Genomic DNA, 13,879 nt, shown 5'->3' with positions numbered 1-13,879 from the left:
AAGAGCGGGCCAGAATTCCTCCACAACGATGTGGGAGACTGATAAAGTCATACAGAAAACGATTACTTCAAGTTCTTGCTGCTAAAGGTGGTTCTACAAGCTATTGAATCATAAGGCGTACTTAGTTTTTCACACATGGCTTCTCCATTTTGGCTTTCTTTTTGTAAAATAAATGATGACCTGGTGTAATGTGTCATGTGTTGTTGTTCATCTGAGGCTGTATTTACCTACTTTTGAGAACTGCGAAGGACCAGATGACTTTTATTACGTCCTGATACGTAAAACCACAGAACTCAAAGAGGGTGGACTTTCTTTTTCACACAACTGTATCTACAAATCAGTGGCACGACCACGGGTGCATGCATGGCTCCTCAATACACAACAATCTTCATGACTGACCTAGAACAATGCTTTCTCAACTCTTATCCTTCCCTTGAGATTCACCGATGACATTTTCACCATCTGGACCCATGTAAATGAATTCCATCATGACTACAACTTCCACCCCACCATCAACCTCCACGTAGACCTATCTACAGAACAAGTCCACTTCATTGATGTCACAGCTACTACATGCTCTATGCTCCCAGCTTCCACCCAGAATACACACCAAAATTATCACCTGTAACCAAGCTCTACGCTGCCACTGCATTTGTTCTGATCCACTTTAACAGAGATGCTCAACTGGTGGAGTTAAGCCTGGCATTCACGGGACTGAACAACAACAAGATCAAGAGATAAATCCACAGAGCCAGATTGATTTCTAGGGAGGACCTGTTAAAAGGCTCACCACAAAAACAGAATATCACTGCAGCTCGTAGCTCAAGCCATGCAAATGCATCATGCATAAGCTACACCCCAAACTGGACAATGATACTGCACCTTCTCAGGCCCTGGGTGGCAAGTCCATACCTGCATACCAGCAACCACACAACCAGACCCAGATTCTCACAAGGAACCATGAGGGTAACATGGGAACCAGACTCTCCAATGTTTACTTTGTTCCACATCTACACCAACTGTGAGGTGCCAAGAAGCACACACACAAGATTACAGGCACCTTTGCACGCTCTTCCTCCAATGTGATCTACATAGGACAAACAGGACAAATTTTGCAGAAAAAGGTATTGGGCACACGTTTGACCCAGGCCGAAGCAAAACAAGGACAAGGAATCTTCGTTCCTGAGGGAAACTGGCTTATGCTCCTGCCAGGACAAGGATGCCACATTTAGACCTTGGATTCTGGGCTTTTTCTTCTCCTCAATAGGAAAAAAGATATTATAAAAGCAACCCCAAGAACAAAGCACTACCAGTTTTATGAGAGAAAACCTTAACTCCAAGTGTGGCACAGACTCTCTGTGTTTCTCAGGCAGTGGGGGATGCAATTTGCCCAGCCGTGCCACTGGATTCACTGGACCATTTATCCAAGTCACTGTATTCCCTGCAGGAATCAGGATGCCAGGAAGGGCAGGTTGGGGCCGTCTGCATTTCAGGGGGAGGCTGTTCCACAACTGTCACAAGAGAGAAGCCATGCTTCTGAGGACCCACCAAGCAATGTTGTTTCACGGATGGGACTCGGAGTGTGCCCACTCTGCCCGATCTGATGGGATGGGCAAAAACCATGGGGGAGAGCTGATCCCACAAGTAAGACCTTCACTTAACCTACCTCATAGGCCTGTTGTGAGGCTCAAGTTGCAGAGAAGGGAGAACCTTAACATGCCATCTTGCGCAACCAGGAAGAAAACAACTTCTGCAACCTTTATATTTATATTACAAAGCACACATATGCATAATATCAACTCAAACGGGTATTCTATTACTACCCTTTGAGGTCCACCCAACTGCCACCAGCTCTTAGCATCCCAAATTAATGAGATCACCAAGCGCTGAAGGAGACCCACAGCACAAGCCTTGAGAACACATTCTGCCACCCTTAAGAGGAGGCGGCACACTGCTGCAGGGCCTTTCGCTAACCTGGAGAGACCACCACAGCCTGGATGAGGCACCAGTTTTAAAAAGGCCAAGGGACCAACCACATCCCCACAGCTGCTTGGAGGAGCCAGAAGCCCACAGCCCAACACAGGCCGAGCCTTCAGGAGCTGGATTTGAACAGCGCCTGGAAAGCTGCAGCAGCCGGGACAGGATTCTCATCTGCCTTAAGCCAGCAGGGATCTCTTCAGCGGAACCCAGACACTGTGGTTTGTAAACTGGCTTGTGGCTGCCTTCCCCTTGTCCAGAAAAGCTGGGGACAACTTGCAGAATTCCCCAGTCAGCATATCCCACACATCTGGAGGGCACCAGGTTGGGGCTTGCTTCTACAGCAGCCAGCTGGCTTCTACTCTGACTCTGCAAAGGCCTGCAGAATGGAATTGCCAACATCAATCTTGTCTACAAGGCTGCCGTGTGGCCAAGAACAGCAGACGCTCTCTGGAATCTGGCTAGCAACAGCCCGCAGCTCCTGGTCAGCTTTCCCAAGGCTGTCTGCGCAGTCCTTGGGGGAAGCGAGAGGCTGAGTTCCAGGGGCCTTTTCTCTGGCTGAGTTCATAAATCACAATATGCTGTAATCTGAGCTTCCCACAAAGGTTAAATTCACACGTTGCAGTAAGCTATAAGCCATGGTTTACACATCCCAGTCGCTGGGATCATGCAAAACATTAAACCCAAACCCAACAAACCACATTAAAATATAGGAAGATCCAATCTTTGGTGTCCTTCAAAACGCAGGATTTTTGAAACAGTATTTGAACTACATCTTAAAAATCTATTTAAAATATACATATAGTAGCAGGTGCTTTACACTAGCAATTCCACACTTCTTAGATACTCCCTCAGCGTACCGAGAGCAAAGCAGGAAGACTTTCTGCTCAGGGAATTTCATTTCCAGGAAAATAGAGTTGTTTTGCCTCTCTGTGGACATACGCACTTCATCTGACACAGAGTAAACTCTACATGCTGTTCTAACCTGAATTGGGCAACACACTGTTTACTGTTCACAGTCCCTGCCTACTCGGTTGCCTTCCAGCAACTTTTCAGAGCCAAGCTACAGCTCTGTTATCAAAACCCAGCTTATCTGAGGGCAGGATATACACTTTGGGCTGGCTCCATTCACATTAGGATCAGCAAGACATGCCAAAGGCCAACCCCCTCCCCAAAGGATAGGGCCCCTTAGGAAGTTCAGGAGCTGAAAGGGAGAACTGGTATCTTCACCAAGCATCTCCAAAACTTAAGGCACCCATTTTCCCTTTTAAATCTCCCTACGCTGCAAAAAAAGCTCCGTTTTTTATCACATCCGCTCCAGGAGACTCTGGGAAGGTCAGAAAACAGAGGCTGATGGGGTGAACTTGGAGACTGGCATTCCAGGTAAAACAGGAAGTCACTCATGAAAAGGAGGGTCGTCTCCAGCAGCTCTTACTGGGTCCCATGAAACCGAAGGAGCCCCCGTGCCTTCTTCTGAGCAGGCCCTTCTTTTAAAGAGCAGACAGATGTCTCTAGTGTTTATCACGTTAGAGGAGGAGAAAAGGGAGCTACGCTGATTTCCTGTCTCTACTTGCCGCCTTGAATGAAAGGTATTCCAGGAACTGCACGCTTATTAAGGCCTTACACACCCAACCCTCAAGCAGACAGGAATGTAGAGGGAGGGAGGTGAATTGGGACACAGAAGCCATACAGGAAGGTGATGCCACACCTTCCAAGGAGCTGGGCTGGAAGAAAATGTCACCTTCACTGTAAACAAGGAGTACAGTAGCCAAAAATCAGGAGGTGTCTGGCAGCACTTTTTCCAACTAACAAACTGAATCGAAAGACTCTGGTTTTTGAAGAGAAACACCTCATCGCTTTCCCTGGCCTAAATATGTACAAAGCTTGGTTCAGTTCCTAGACTTTCCATCTTGGTCCATCTACTTCTTAAGAGTAAGGACTTTGGCCCAGGGTTAGCCATGGCCTCGGGCTTGAAAAAAAGATGCAACTATTTGGGATGTTTTATTAAACTGAGTCATGAGCAGAGGGATTCACTTTTTTTTCCCTTATCAGTTTGCACTTAGGCTGAGGAAAGAGAATTTGCTTGTAAAGGTCTTTCAAGGAAGGGAATTTCAGGGAAATGATCATGGCTGGAGGTCCTTGCACTTATTTAATGCAGGTAGACCTTGTTTACCAACTGTTTCGTTCAGCAACCATTCGAAGTTACGATGGTGCCAAAAAAATAACTTTACGGCCAACTTTACGCCTGCATTTACGACCCTCAGAGTCTCATGACCACCATTACAGCCAGTATGCTCTGTCCTGCACCTGACTTGTTTTTTTCCTCCCACTTGCAGAGCAGAGAGATTGGAGATGAAGGGATTACAAGAGAGTAAGCAGGCATACAATGGGCTGTTTGCCAAGCATGCTCAAGACTGCAGCATACTCTCCTCTAATCCCTTCCTCTCCAATGAATGTAAATACAAACATTAATTCCCTTCTTGCTAATTATCCCAGCGCCGAAGTGAGCGTTCCAAAGGATGGGGAGTGGGGAAGAGGGAAGCACTGTTACAGTCAAATGATTTCCCACTTAGCGACTAACAACAGAACCGCCAGTCCCAATTGTGGCTGCTAAATGAGGACTACTTGTAACATGGTAGCCAAGGCAGACATGTCTTTCATTCAACAGTTATCCAGTTCAACCAAAACCATCCTCAGGATGCTGTCCAGCATCTTCTTAAAACCTCCAGAGATGGAGAACCACCAAGAAGTTTTTCTTTAGCTTTAGAATCTTTCCCTTGAGAAGCACTGAGCAATTTCTCCATATTCTGGAGAAACCATCCATCCAGACTCAGTAGACTTTCCAAGGCCCAGCTTTAATCAAAATAATTGCCCACTTTCCCACCATTAGGTGCCCAGTGCACACATCAAAGCCAATTACAATACCCCAGCCAGAAAAGTCTTCACATGTTTTGGAAGAGGAGCAATAAGAAGGGTTTACTGAGAACCTCGGGGAAGGAAGGAAGAAAACGCCCTGCAACTTCCAGGGAAAATGCAACAGGTTGGATTCCTGATCTTTCCCCTAACAAGCAGAAGGAATCTGGTCTTGTTTGTCTTAAGCTGAAACACCGGGAGCCCCGACTGGCTTTGAGAGATGTGAGGCCAGTCGCACGTGTGGAGCTCAGTGGGGCTGCTGTAAACTTTTCTCTCATGTTTGGATAAGAAAAAGTATACATGGAGCTCCATTTGCTGGTTTCAAATCATATTCTTTTTTGATTTTGAGCTAAGGGGCACAGCTGGATCTCGGGGCAGCACCACCCAACAGCGTCGTGACTATCCTGCCCCAATTTAGAGTAATCCAAGAGTGTGACTTTGGCTCCCATAATCCCCATCTTGAACCTCTTTATCTGGTTAGCATTTATTGCGAGATTTATGACCCACCTTTTACTGAGGAGCTTAAGGCAACATACAAAGGCAGCTTGACAGACAGGGAGCTTTGATGGCTGGGGGGGGGGGGGGGCGGCTTGAACCAGGGTCTCCCCAAAGCCAATCTAACATCTTTACCACTGGATCTCAGTGGCTCTCACTAGAGGGACGTGATCCGTTTTATAGGCTTTCAAAGGACATTCTGCTATTTCTGCCTTCCCCAACTAGGCACCTACAACTCGCAGAATTCCCAGGAGCCACTTTGGCTGGGAGCTATGGAGGTTGTAGTCCACCATCTCTCAAAGGCCCCTGGTTGGAGGAGACGGCTGTAGATTGTTAACTAACCAGCCACGATTGAGCGTGGATAAAAAAAAGAAAACTATTGCACAGAAAGAAATACTTCACAACTGGTTGCACGGAAGAACTGTTTCAAACAATAAGGAGGATTGTTATAAACTGCAGAAAGTGTTTCATTTAGATACAACATTGTTTCTTAACCTTGACAACTTTAAGATGTGCAGACTTCAACTCTGGGAATTCTGGGAATTGAAGTCCAAACGTGTGAACGTTGCCAGGGTTGAGAAACACTGAGATACACGGTCCAGTCCTCACCCGCAGTTTGCATCGGTCTCTGAACGCGTCCTCTCCCTGGCTGGCCCAACCCTGCCCTACTGCCTGAGCCCAGCGTTTAAACGCAGCCCTTCCTGTCTGGGGAAGCACCAGGTTTTCCTGCTTAATTCGCCACAGAGCCCAAGTGCGTCAAGCTTATTCTGCTTCTCCTTCCTTTCCGGATGATGGGCCCCTGGGAGGTATCTCAGGAGGCGCCGCGAGCAACCCCTGCCATTGGCCCTCCTCAGTTATTCTTAGCAGCCACGCAGGGCAGCAAGAGAGGCCCGTCGACCCTGGCAATCAGCACGGGGCAGCCGGCAAGGGGGGCGCCTCGGAGGAGGAGGAGTCTTCCAGCGGTGCCCGAAAGATGCCACTGCACAAGGCAGGAACGGCCGCCCTCGGCTGGGCAAAAAGATGCTCCGGGAGCTGCGGGGATCGCAGCGGCCACGGCGGGCGGAGCGGGGAGGCGGCGGGGGGGCCTCGAGCGTAGAGGCCGCGGCCTTTCTCCAGGCCGTCTTACCACCCTGACAGGCGGGCTTCCTTCCCAGCACCGGCGCCGTTTCACGCGCTTCCACCGAGGTGGCGGGCGGGGGCTGACCCTCCCCCACCCTGGCGCGTCTCGGCAGCGAGGCGGAGGGGCCAGAGGAGTCCTGGGACGGAAGACCACCAAGCAATCCCACTCAGAAAGGCTGCGTCGGACGCGGGGGAGGGGCGGCGTGGCGGCAGCCTCGCGGAGGGAAGGTCAGAAGGGCCGCCCTCCTGGAGAGCGAGCCCGGCCGGCCCGGCCTTCGGGATCCGCGCCCGCCCCGGAGGCCAGGTCTCCGAGCGAGCAGCGGCGCGGGCGCGGCGCGGGCGCGGCTCGGGGCGAAGCAGCAACACGTGGCCGGCCGACCGGCCGGGCTCTCCGGGCGCCTGCCCTTGGCGGGGGTGGGCCCGGGCGCGCGGCGGCGGCGGGCGCGGGCGCAGCGGCCGAGCGACGGCGGGGCCGGGAGGCCCGGGGCGAGAGGGGCTCACGTCATGTTGCGGACGGTGCGCCCGCCGTTCCAGAGCAGGCAGGGCAGGCAGGTGAGGGCGGAGCAGACCACGCAGAGCGCGCAGTAGCCGCCGATCTTCGCGCGGAACCTGGCCCGCGGGCTCAGCGCCAGCAGCGCCAGCAGCAGCAGCAGCGCCAGCAGCAAGGCGGCGGCGACCCCCGGCGACCCCTCCGCGGCCATCCCGGCGGAGCGTCCAAGAGGCGCGGCTTCGGAGGCGCGGGCCGGGCGCGCAGCCACGAGGCGAAGCGCCGGAGCCGCGCACCTGCGCCGCGGGCCGAGAGCGCACGGAGGCCGGCGAGACAGTCAGCGGAGGCGCCTGGCGCTGCCCCGCCGCGCTCGCGCTCTTAAGGGCCGGCCGCCCCGCAGACACGCCCTCCCCGCCCCTGCGCCCGGAGCCGCGAGGCGAGTGGGCCTGGCCTGGCCTGGCCTGGCCTGTGCGCGGCTGCCCGCGCGGCCGCTTCCGCGTCGCCCCTCCCGGCCGCCCCGCCGCCTCCTCGGGCCGGGGCAAGCGCGGCCGCCGCCGCCGCTGCCGCCGCAGGGCCTCCGCTGGCTCTCTCTGGGGAGGGATCTCCCAGCGGGCTTGGCCCCCGAGACGGGGCGGGGCGGGGCGAAGTTGGGTAAGGAGGGCTGGAACCACAAGCCACGATCCTCCATTGCATCCAGACGAGCTCGGGTCTGTCGGTCACGGGGAGCAATTAGGTGTTCTGTGGCGTTAGTCTAACAGGAAGGAAAATGCCCCGCGGAGAGCGTCTTCCGTCTGTCCCCGCTGTGCACGAAGGAACGGAAGAGGGTTTGCGGTTTTCCCCTTGGGAGGCCGGGAAGTTCCCGTCTCCCCTGCGCCCGCCCCCCCCCCCGCGGGATCTGTCGCTGCCCAAGGAAAGAGACGGTGCCCTTCTTCAAACTGCGCGTTTCTTGCGCAAATGGAGGCGGCTTTTTCGGTGGATTAATTCAGGCCCGCTCCAGTTTTGGAGGGTCACGAAATGCAGCCTTTGGTTGTTACTCTGTGTGTGTGTGGGGGGGGGGGGCGGAAACAAGTGACCAAACCCGTTACGAAGTATCGTGCGCCGATTTTGCTGGGCGAAGCCTCCCCGTCCGAACACGTGGCTCAGACCCACTTTGGGAGACGCCTGGCTGGCTATGCTGATCCGCTCCGGCTTTGCGAGCACCCCGGTCCCAAAGGGTGTCCCGGGGGCAGAAATAACGGGCTTGAAGTGCACCCCAGGGCTTCTCCCTCTTTGATCGGGGTGCCTCCTGGACTTAGGGCGCTTTGTGGGGGGAGGCGAGCAGCGAGCGCAGGCCCGGGCCTCACCTGGGGCGGGAAGGCCCCCCCTGGCCGCTCACTGGCTGGCCAGCTGCTGTTGCAGGCAGCCCCTTAACCCAAATATGAAGAAGGAACAAGCAGAATTTCTCCCAGGCTGAGCGAAGAGGTGCATGCAATTTGTGGCTCTGTTGACTGGGGGATATGGGAGTTGTAATCCCACAGAAGGGAGCAGCTGGGGAGAGCGGTTTTATATGTCAGAGCATAAACTGGCTATAGCTCCTAAGCCCAAGATGCCGTGCCCGACCAGTAAACTACCTTAGATTCATGCAACACACAAGGGCAAGGGGTGGGACCCTGATCAGTTGCAGAAGCTGACCTTTTGTCTGTCAGATCACTCAAAATGATCTCATCAGGCTTGAGCACTGGGCTGAAATCAATAGGAAGAGATCCATTTCAGCCTGCTCCTCAAGCCTGATGAGATCATTGTGAATCCTCTCTCTCTCTCCTCTGAATTATTTGCCACTCCTTATTTGGGTCATCTGTGAACTTGATAAACCTACTGAGCCAGGCAGGCTGAGGACAGAGCACAGGCCGCGCGGAATTTCCCTCCCAGCTGCAGTGGGGACATTGATGCACACCCTCAAGTGCCATCATTCAGCCAACTGGGAGTCCATCCGGTAGCATCATCTGGCCCATGTTTTACCATTTTATGGAGAATCTCACGAAGCACTTCGTTGAAGGCTTCGCTGAGGTCACAACACACTTTGTCTACTGCGTTTCCAGATCCTCTAATCGAAGAAGGAGATCAAGTGAGCCAGGAGTGACTTTTTGTGACAAATCCATGCTGGCTCCTGTTTGATAATCAGCTCAAGGTCCTTATCCAGGGTGGCCATCAAGCTGACAGGTCTGTCATTTTGTGGGTCCTCCTCCTTCCCTTTGTTGTTTTCCAGTTACTCCTCCTCCTGGATGGAGGGCAGCTCTCGTGCCTTCAGGAAGGGTTTGAGTCAAAGAAATTGGCAGAGGAAAGTTTCCCTGGCAGGGGCTAAGAATACCAACAGCTGTTAAAAGCAGAGAAGTTGGCTGATAGCATGGAACTGCAGACCCCTCCAGCTGGCACCTCTTCTTCAGGAGAGCTTTCAGCCGTCCATCAGTGGAGGTTTTTAAGAAGTGTCTGTCTGTCTGTCTGTCTGTCTCTCCCTCTCCCTCCTTTGATCTTCGATTTGAATTGTGTCTGATTCTCAGAGACTGCCTGGACAAGTCCCTGCAGTTTTTTTGGCAAGTTTTTCAGAAGTGACTTACTATTGCCTCCTTCCCAGGGCTGAGAGAAAGGGACTGGCTTAATATCACCCAGCTGGCTTCATGCCTCAGGCGGAACTAGAACTCAGGGCCTGCTGGTTTCTAGCCTGGTGTCAACCACTAGGCCAAACTGTCTCGGCTGGCTCTCAAGGATGGCTTAATTGGTTCTGCTGTACACGGCAGGAATTGAGCTAGAGCAGGGTTCCTCAACCTTGGCAGCTTTAAGACGGGTGGACTTCAACTCCCAGAATTCCCCGGCCAGTCTTAGGCTGGCTGGGGAATTCTAGGAGTTGAAGTCCAGCCGTCTTAAAGTTGCCACGGTTGAGGAACCCTGGACTAGAGGATCCGCGGGGTCCCTCCCAGTTGGAACCACGATTCTGCGGTTCTAAAACAAGAAGAGCTGAGCTGGGCAAACGAGGCCTGTCCACATCCTGTCATGGCTCTCCAAGGGATCATTGTGCAGTTATGAGGCCCTTCAAACGATGGGGAGTGGCATACCAGGGGCCGTGCTATGGACCCTTGAAGAGGTCCCTGTATAAGAGAAGGGACAGAGCAAAAAATAAATTAATGTAACTATTTAAGTGTTAAATTATAGCCCACATGTTCCCCTAAGAACCCCCAATCTCTACATTGTGTTAGATTCCCAGGTGTAAAATAAATTAAGCTGCACATGAGCAACTGCAGTAACAAATCCCTCACACAGACCCACAACTACGCTTCCGGGGGCCCCCAGACTCTCATCTTTCATTCGATCCTAATTCACTCACAAGCAAACATGGACCGAGAGCTCTTTCTCACCGCGAGTTAATGTCCCACAGCCCTTGACCGACATTGAATGTGTTCCCCGAGAGCCGAGCTCTCTTCAGCAGCAGCAGTAAAGTTGGTGAATGATGGCGTCTTTGCTGTTTTAATGCCAGGCACGTTAAAGAAAGTGGGCTGATGCCCAGCTACTTCGCCTTCTGACCAAACGTTGACAGCTGGCAGGGAAACCAACCACGAATCGTTCTCCCAAGTGTGTGGCAGGCCAGGGAGTGACCGCAGGTGGATACTCAGGGTTTAGCTGTCTCAAGCTGCCCAGCTGATGGGTCACCGTCACCCCTGCATCTCTGACGGCCAGACAGCCAGCAACGCTCTTCCAAGGGGAGAGGAACAACTGATATTTGGGGGGGGGGTCCATCCCCAACCACTGAAGCAGCTCCTGGGCAGGCCTCAGAACATGCCTGGCGGAGCAGACTCCCAGAACCATGTGGCTGGGATGGCTCGTTTGTTGTAACATCCCAGCCACTGCGACGGGGATCGTAACTGCCAGGCATCCGAGGGCAGATCCTTCTCTGGAGCCCAGCCCAGCCCATCCCTATTGCAGTCCAGGTCGAAGTGACCGTGGAGGGCCGGAGGAGGGGGCCAGGCCTGAAGGAGCCAGCAGGAGCTGGTGGTGGTGTGGCCCACCAGAGCATGCCCCCTCAGACCCTTGAGCTCCAGAAGGACAGCGCGCTCTCTTGTGGGTCGGGGACAGGACGAAGCAGAAGCAGCTGCCGGGTTGGGACCGCACAGAGGGAGACGGGAGGCTGAGCCCAGAGAAGGCGCTGGGCGGACCAAGGTTTATGCCGCAGGGCTCAGCACCACTTTTCTTAGCTTGGTGGCATCTGGACTCCAGCCAGGCAAATCCCAGCCAGGACGCGCTCCCCATCTTGCCCAGCCAAGGTTTGCGAGGCTGGCCAGGCCCACCAGCTAAGGCAACAACGCAACCTGCAGGAGCCCCCAACGCCCTCCACCCCCACCCCCCATTTCAGGGCAACCATCTCCTCCGTGTGGAAGAGGGAAGGCCGATCTGGCCAAGAGCCTCAAGCAGGTTCAGTCTTCTCCCAGGGACCAGTACCCATTGCGAGCTGTGTTCACACAACCCCCTGACCCATGGCTTGCTCAATCACAGTTTACCAAGTGGAGCCAGTTGGCCGGACTTATCCCCGACATAGCTGAGCTACTGCTAGCCATCCTGGCAGCATGGCTAAAAGCGAGGCTGCTGGGAGGTGTCGTTAGCAGCATCGGAGCCCCACCCTGCTCGCCTTGAAATGAGCTCCTTCGCGCAGAATGGGCTTTTCTAACCAACCCCCGTATTGCCCAAGAAGCAGGCCAGAGGAGAGCCAGGCTGCGCTGCTCCCCCTCCGTTCTTCGACCCTTAGCCTAGTTGCTGCTGAGGCTGCTGCTGGGTGGGAGGAATTCAGAAATAACTTCCTGTGTCCTCGAGAGAGAAGTGGTGGAAGCATGGGGGGGCAGATAGAGCCTTTTCGCCCTTATCTGGGGAGGGTGAGATTTCTTCAGCGCCCTGACGCAACCGCTGAGTCATTCTGGGTCCAAGTTCAGCCCTCTCCCCTCTGAATCAGGAGGGACGAGCCTGGCGCCGCCTCGCAGGGGCAGAGCCACTGTCGCTGTTTAGGGTCCGGGGCTGAGGCGAGATTTCCGCGGCTGGCCTGCTCCAAGGGTGGGGCAGGCGCTCCTAGAAGGAAATGCTGCGCACTGGAGCAGAGGCCGGGGGGGGGGGAGCAGTCCTGGGAGACGCTCGTAATAGTGCCAGGGCAAAAACGGGCCCTTTCCCCATCAGGCGGAGGAAGGACACTAGGATGCAAGGTGCTTTCCAGAGAGAGCTGAATTGCTGTGGAATTCTCACGGGCAAACCAGGGTTTCTTGCACTTTAGCAACGGGGTGTCTGAGAGGTGTTTTATCTGTCCCTGTGCAGTCCCCTTCCTAGAATTATTTCCAGGATCCTGGTGTCAGAAGCAGCCCCAGGGAGCATCTAGTCCGGCCCTCTGCTCCGTGCAGGATCCACAGCAGCGCCTCTGGCCAAGGACCATCCCGCCTCGGATCATTTCTGGTGCAACTTTCCCGGCTGGAATGGAGAGTTGACCGTTTAGTTATTCGGTGCCAAAGGGCGCTGGGAAATGCCTGTCCTTCGTTGTGCAGTCCTCCCTCCACCCTCAGGAGAGCATTCCTCCCGCCATGGGGCTTTCCAGACTGGGAAGGGACAGGGGGACAGGAAGGCTGCAGAGAACTGGATTCTCCAAGAGAAATTCTGAAGCACCTTGAGGATAATGGAGAAAAACAAGCCTCTTTCACAGGGGCAGGAGTTAACCAACCTTTATCTCAAAGGCCAACAGTTGGGACCTAGTTAATGTTTGGATGGGAGACCACTGGGAAAGAGCTGCGTTCTTGGTGGGGAAGAAAAAATCCTCTCAGAAGAAGCCCACGGCCCAGCCACTCCTCTATCCTGCCAGGGCAGCGCACGATCGTCTGGAGTTGCACAGGATGCCCAGGCCGAGGCTGGGGAACTGCCTCCCATCCCTTCCCAAGTGAGAGGGGGCAGTTGTGGCCACCAACCCACCTGCCGAGTACCCTTCATTTCAGAAGCGCAGGAGGAGAAGCCTGAATGCTGGAACAGAGGCGGAGAGTCCTAGCTTTCTTTTCGCTGCAGGGCCAAGTTTGTGGCTCCATCCTTGTCCACTCAATTTGGGCAGATGCCAACTGGCCGAGCCAAGAAGGCTTCCAGGTCTGGGGCCCGTGATTGACTGCAGAGCCTGCTGCGAAGCTTGACCCACAGAAGGAGGCTTTGGAGAGTAATGTTGGCCCGAGGTGGAAATAACGGATGCTGTATAAAGACCCCAAAGTCCCTTCCAGCCCCGTGATTCTATGACTCCTGTTAGCACTCAAGGGACAAAGGAAACAGCCGGCCTTTGACCCACCAGCTCAGCACTGGCCCCTGCAATGGCTGAAGTCTCCACCAGGGTTCTGGCTGAGATTTCCTTTGCCTCCATTGCCATCTACTGGCCAGATCAGAAATGTGAACCACAAGGTTTTTGGACCCCTTTTTTTTTTTTTTTTTAATGGTGTTGCGCGCAGTTCTCTCAAGCCCAGAAGGCTTAATGCTGTACCAGTAATACTGGAGTCGGTCAATAATAGGCGATCATTATCTATCAGAAGTTTGCCCATAAAAGGTGTGAAACAGTTTGCGGTGCCATTCACACACCTACGGGTAGCCTGGAAAATGCTGGGAAACAAAGGGGTGTGCAAACAACCCCCCCGCCTTCCCAGGACCAACTGGACATCACAAGAGCCAGTACCATTCTGCACTTTTAGTAGTGCTTAATTCTTAGCGAAAGCCAAGTCACGGCTGTGTTTTGGGTTAAAACAAAATAGCACCCTTGGAATCAAGAACTCTCTTCCTCCCCAAACCTTTTCGTTTTGACATTTCTATGCCTTTCCCATGAACCCCACTATAAACAATAAAACAAATCTATAGATTGCA

General features: G+C 53.7%; 1 protein-coding gene and 1 long non-coding RNA gene across 3 annotated transcripts in view; one reads left to right on the top strand and one right to left on the bottom strand.

Moving 5' to 3' along the window:
* Window positions 1–7,479, bottom strand: part of AGPAT2 (1-acylglycerol-3-phosphate O-acyltransferase 2) — a 26,911-nt gene extending 19,432 nt beyond the window's left edge. For both annotated transcript variants that reach the window (XR_015797310.1, XM_088147210.1), the window contains exon 1: window positions 7,006–7,479. Coding sequence is in view for 1 of the 2 variants with exons in the window: in XM_088147210.1 (XP_088003336.1) it covers window positions 7,006–7,205 (200 nt within the window). In the remaining variant the exon portion in view is untranslated. The remainder of the gene's footprint in view (window positions 1–7,005) is intronic.
* Window positions 7,469–13,879, top strand: LOC148214893 (uncharacterized). The gene is made up of 2 exons (XR_015797311.1): window positions 7,469–9,190; window positions 12,317–13,879. It is a non-coding gene; the product is annotated as an uncharacterized LOC148214893 (long non-coding RNA).

This window comes from Python bivittatus, unplaced genomic scaffold, assembly GCF_059951505.1.
Source record: "Python bivittatus isolate LINGU-HERP-01145 unplaced genomic scaffold, Pbiv_v1 ctg000160_np1212, whole genome shotgun sequence".
In the NCBI taxonomy this organism is placed as follows: Eukaryota; Metazoa; Chordata; class Lepidosauria; order Squamata; family Pythonidae; genus Python; species Python bivittatus.
This window is presented reverse-complemented; position numbering and strand designations above follow the sequence as displayed.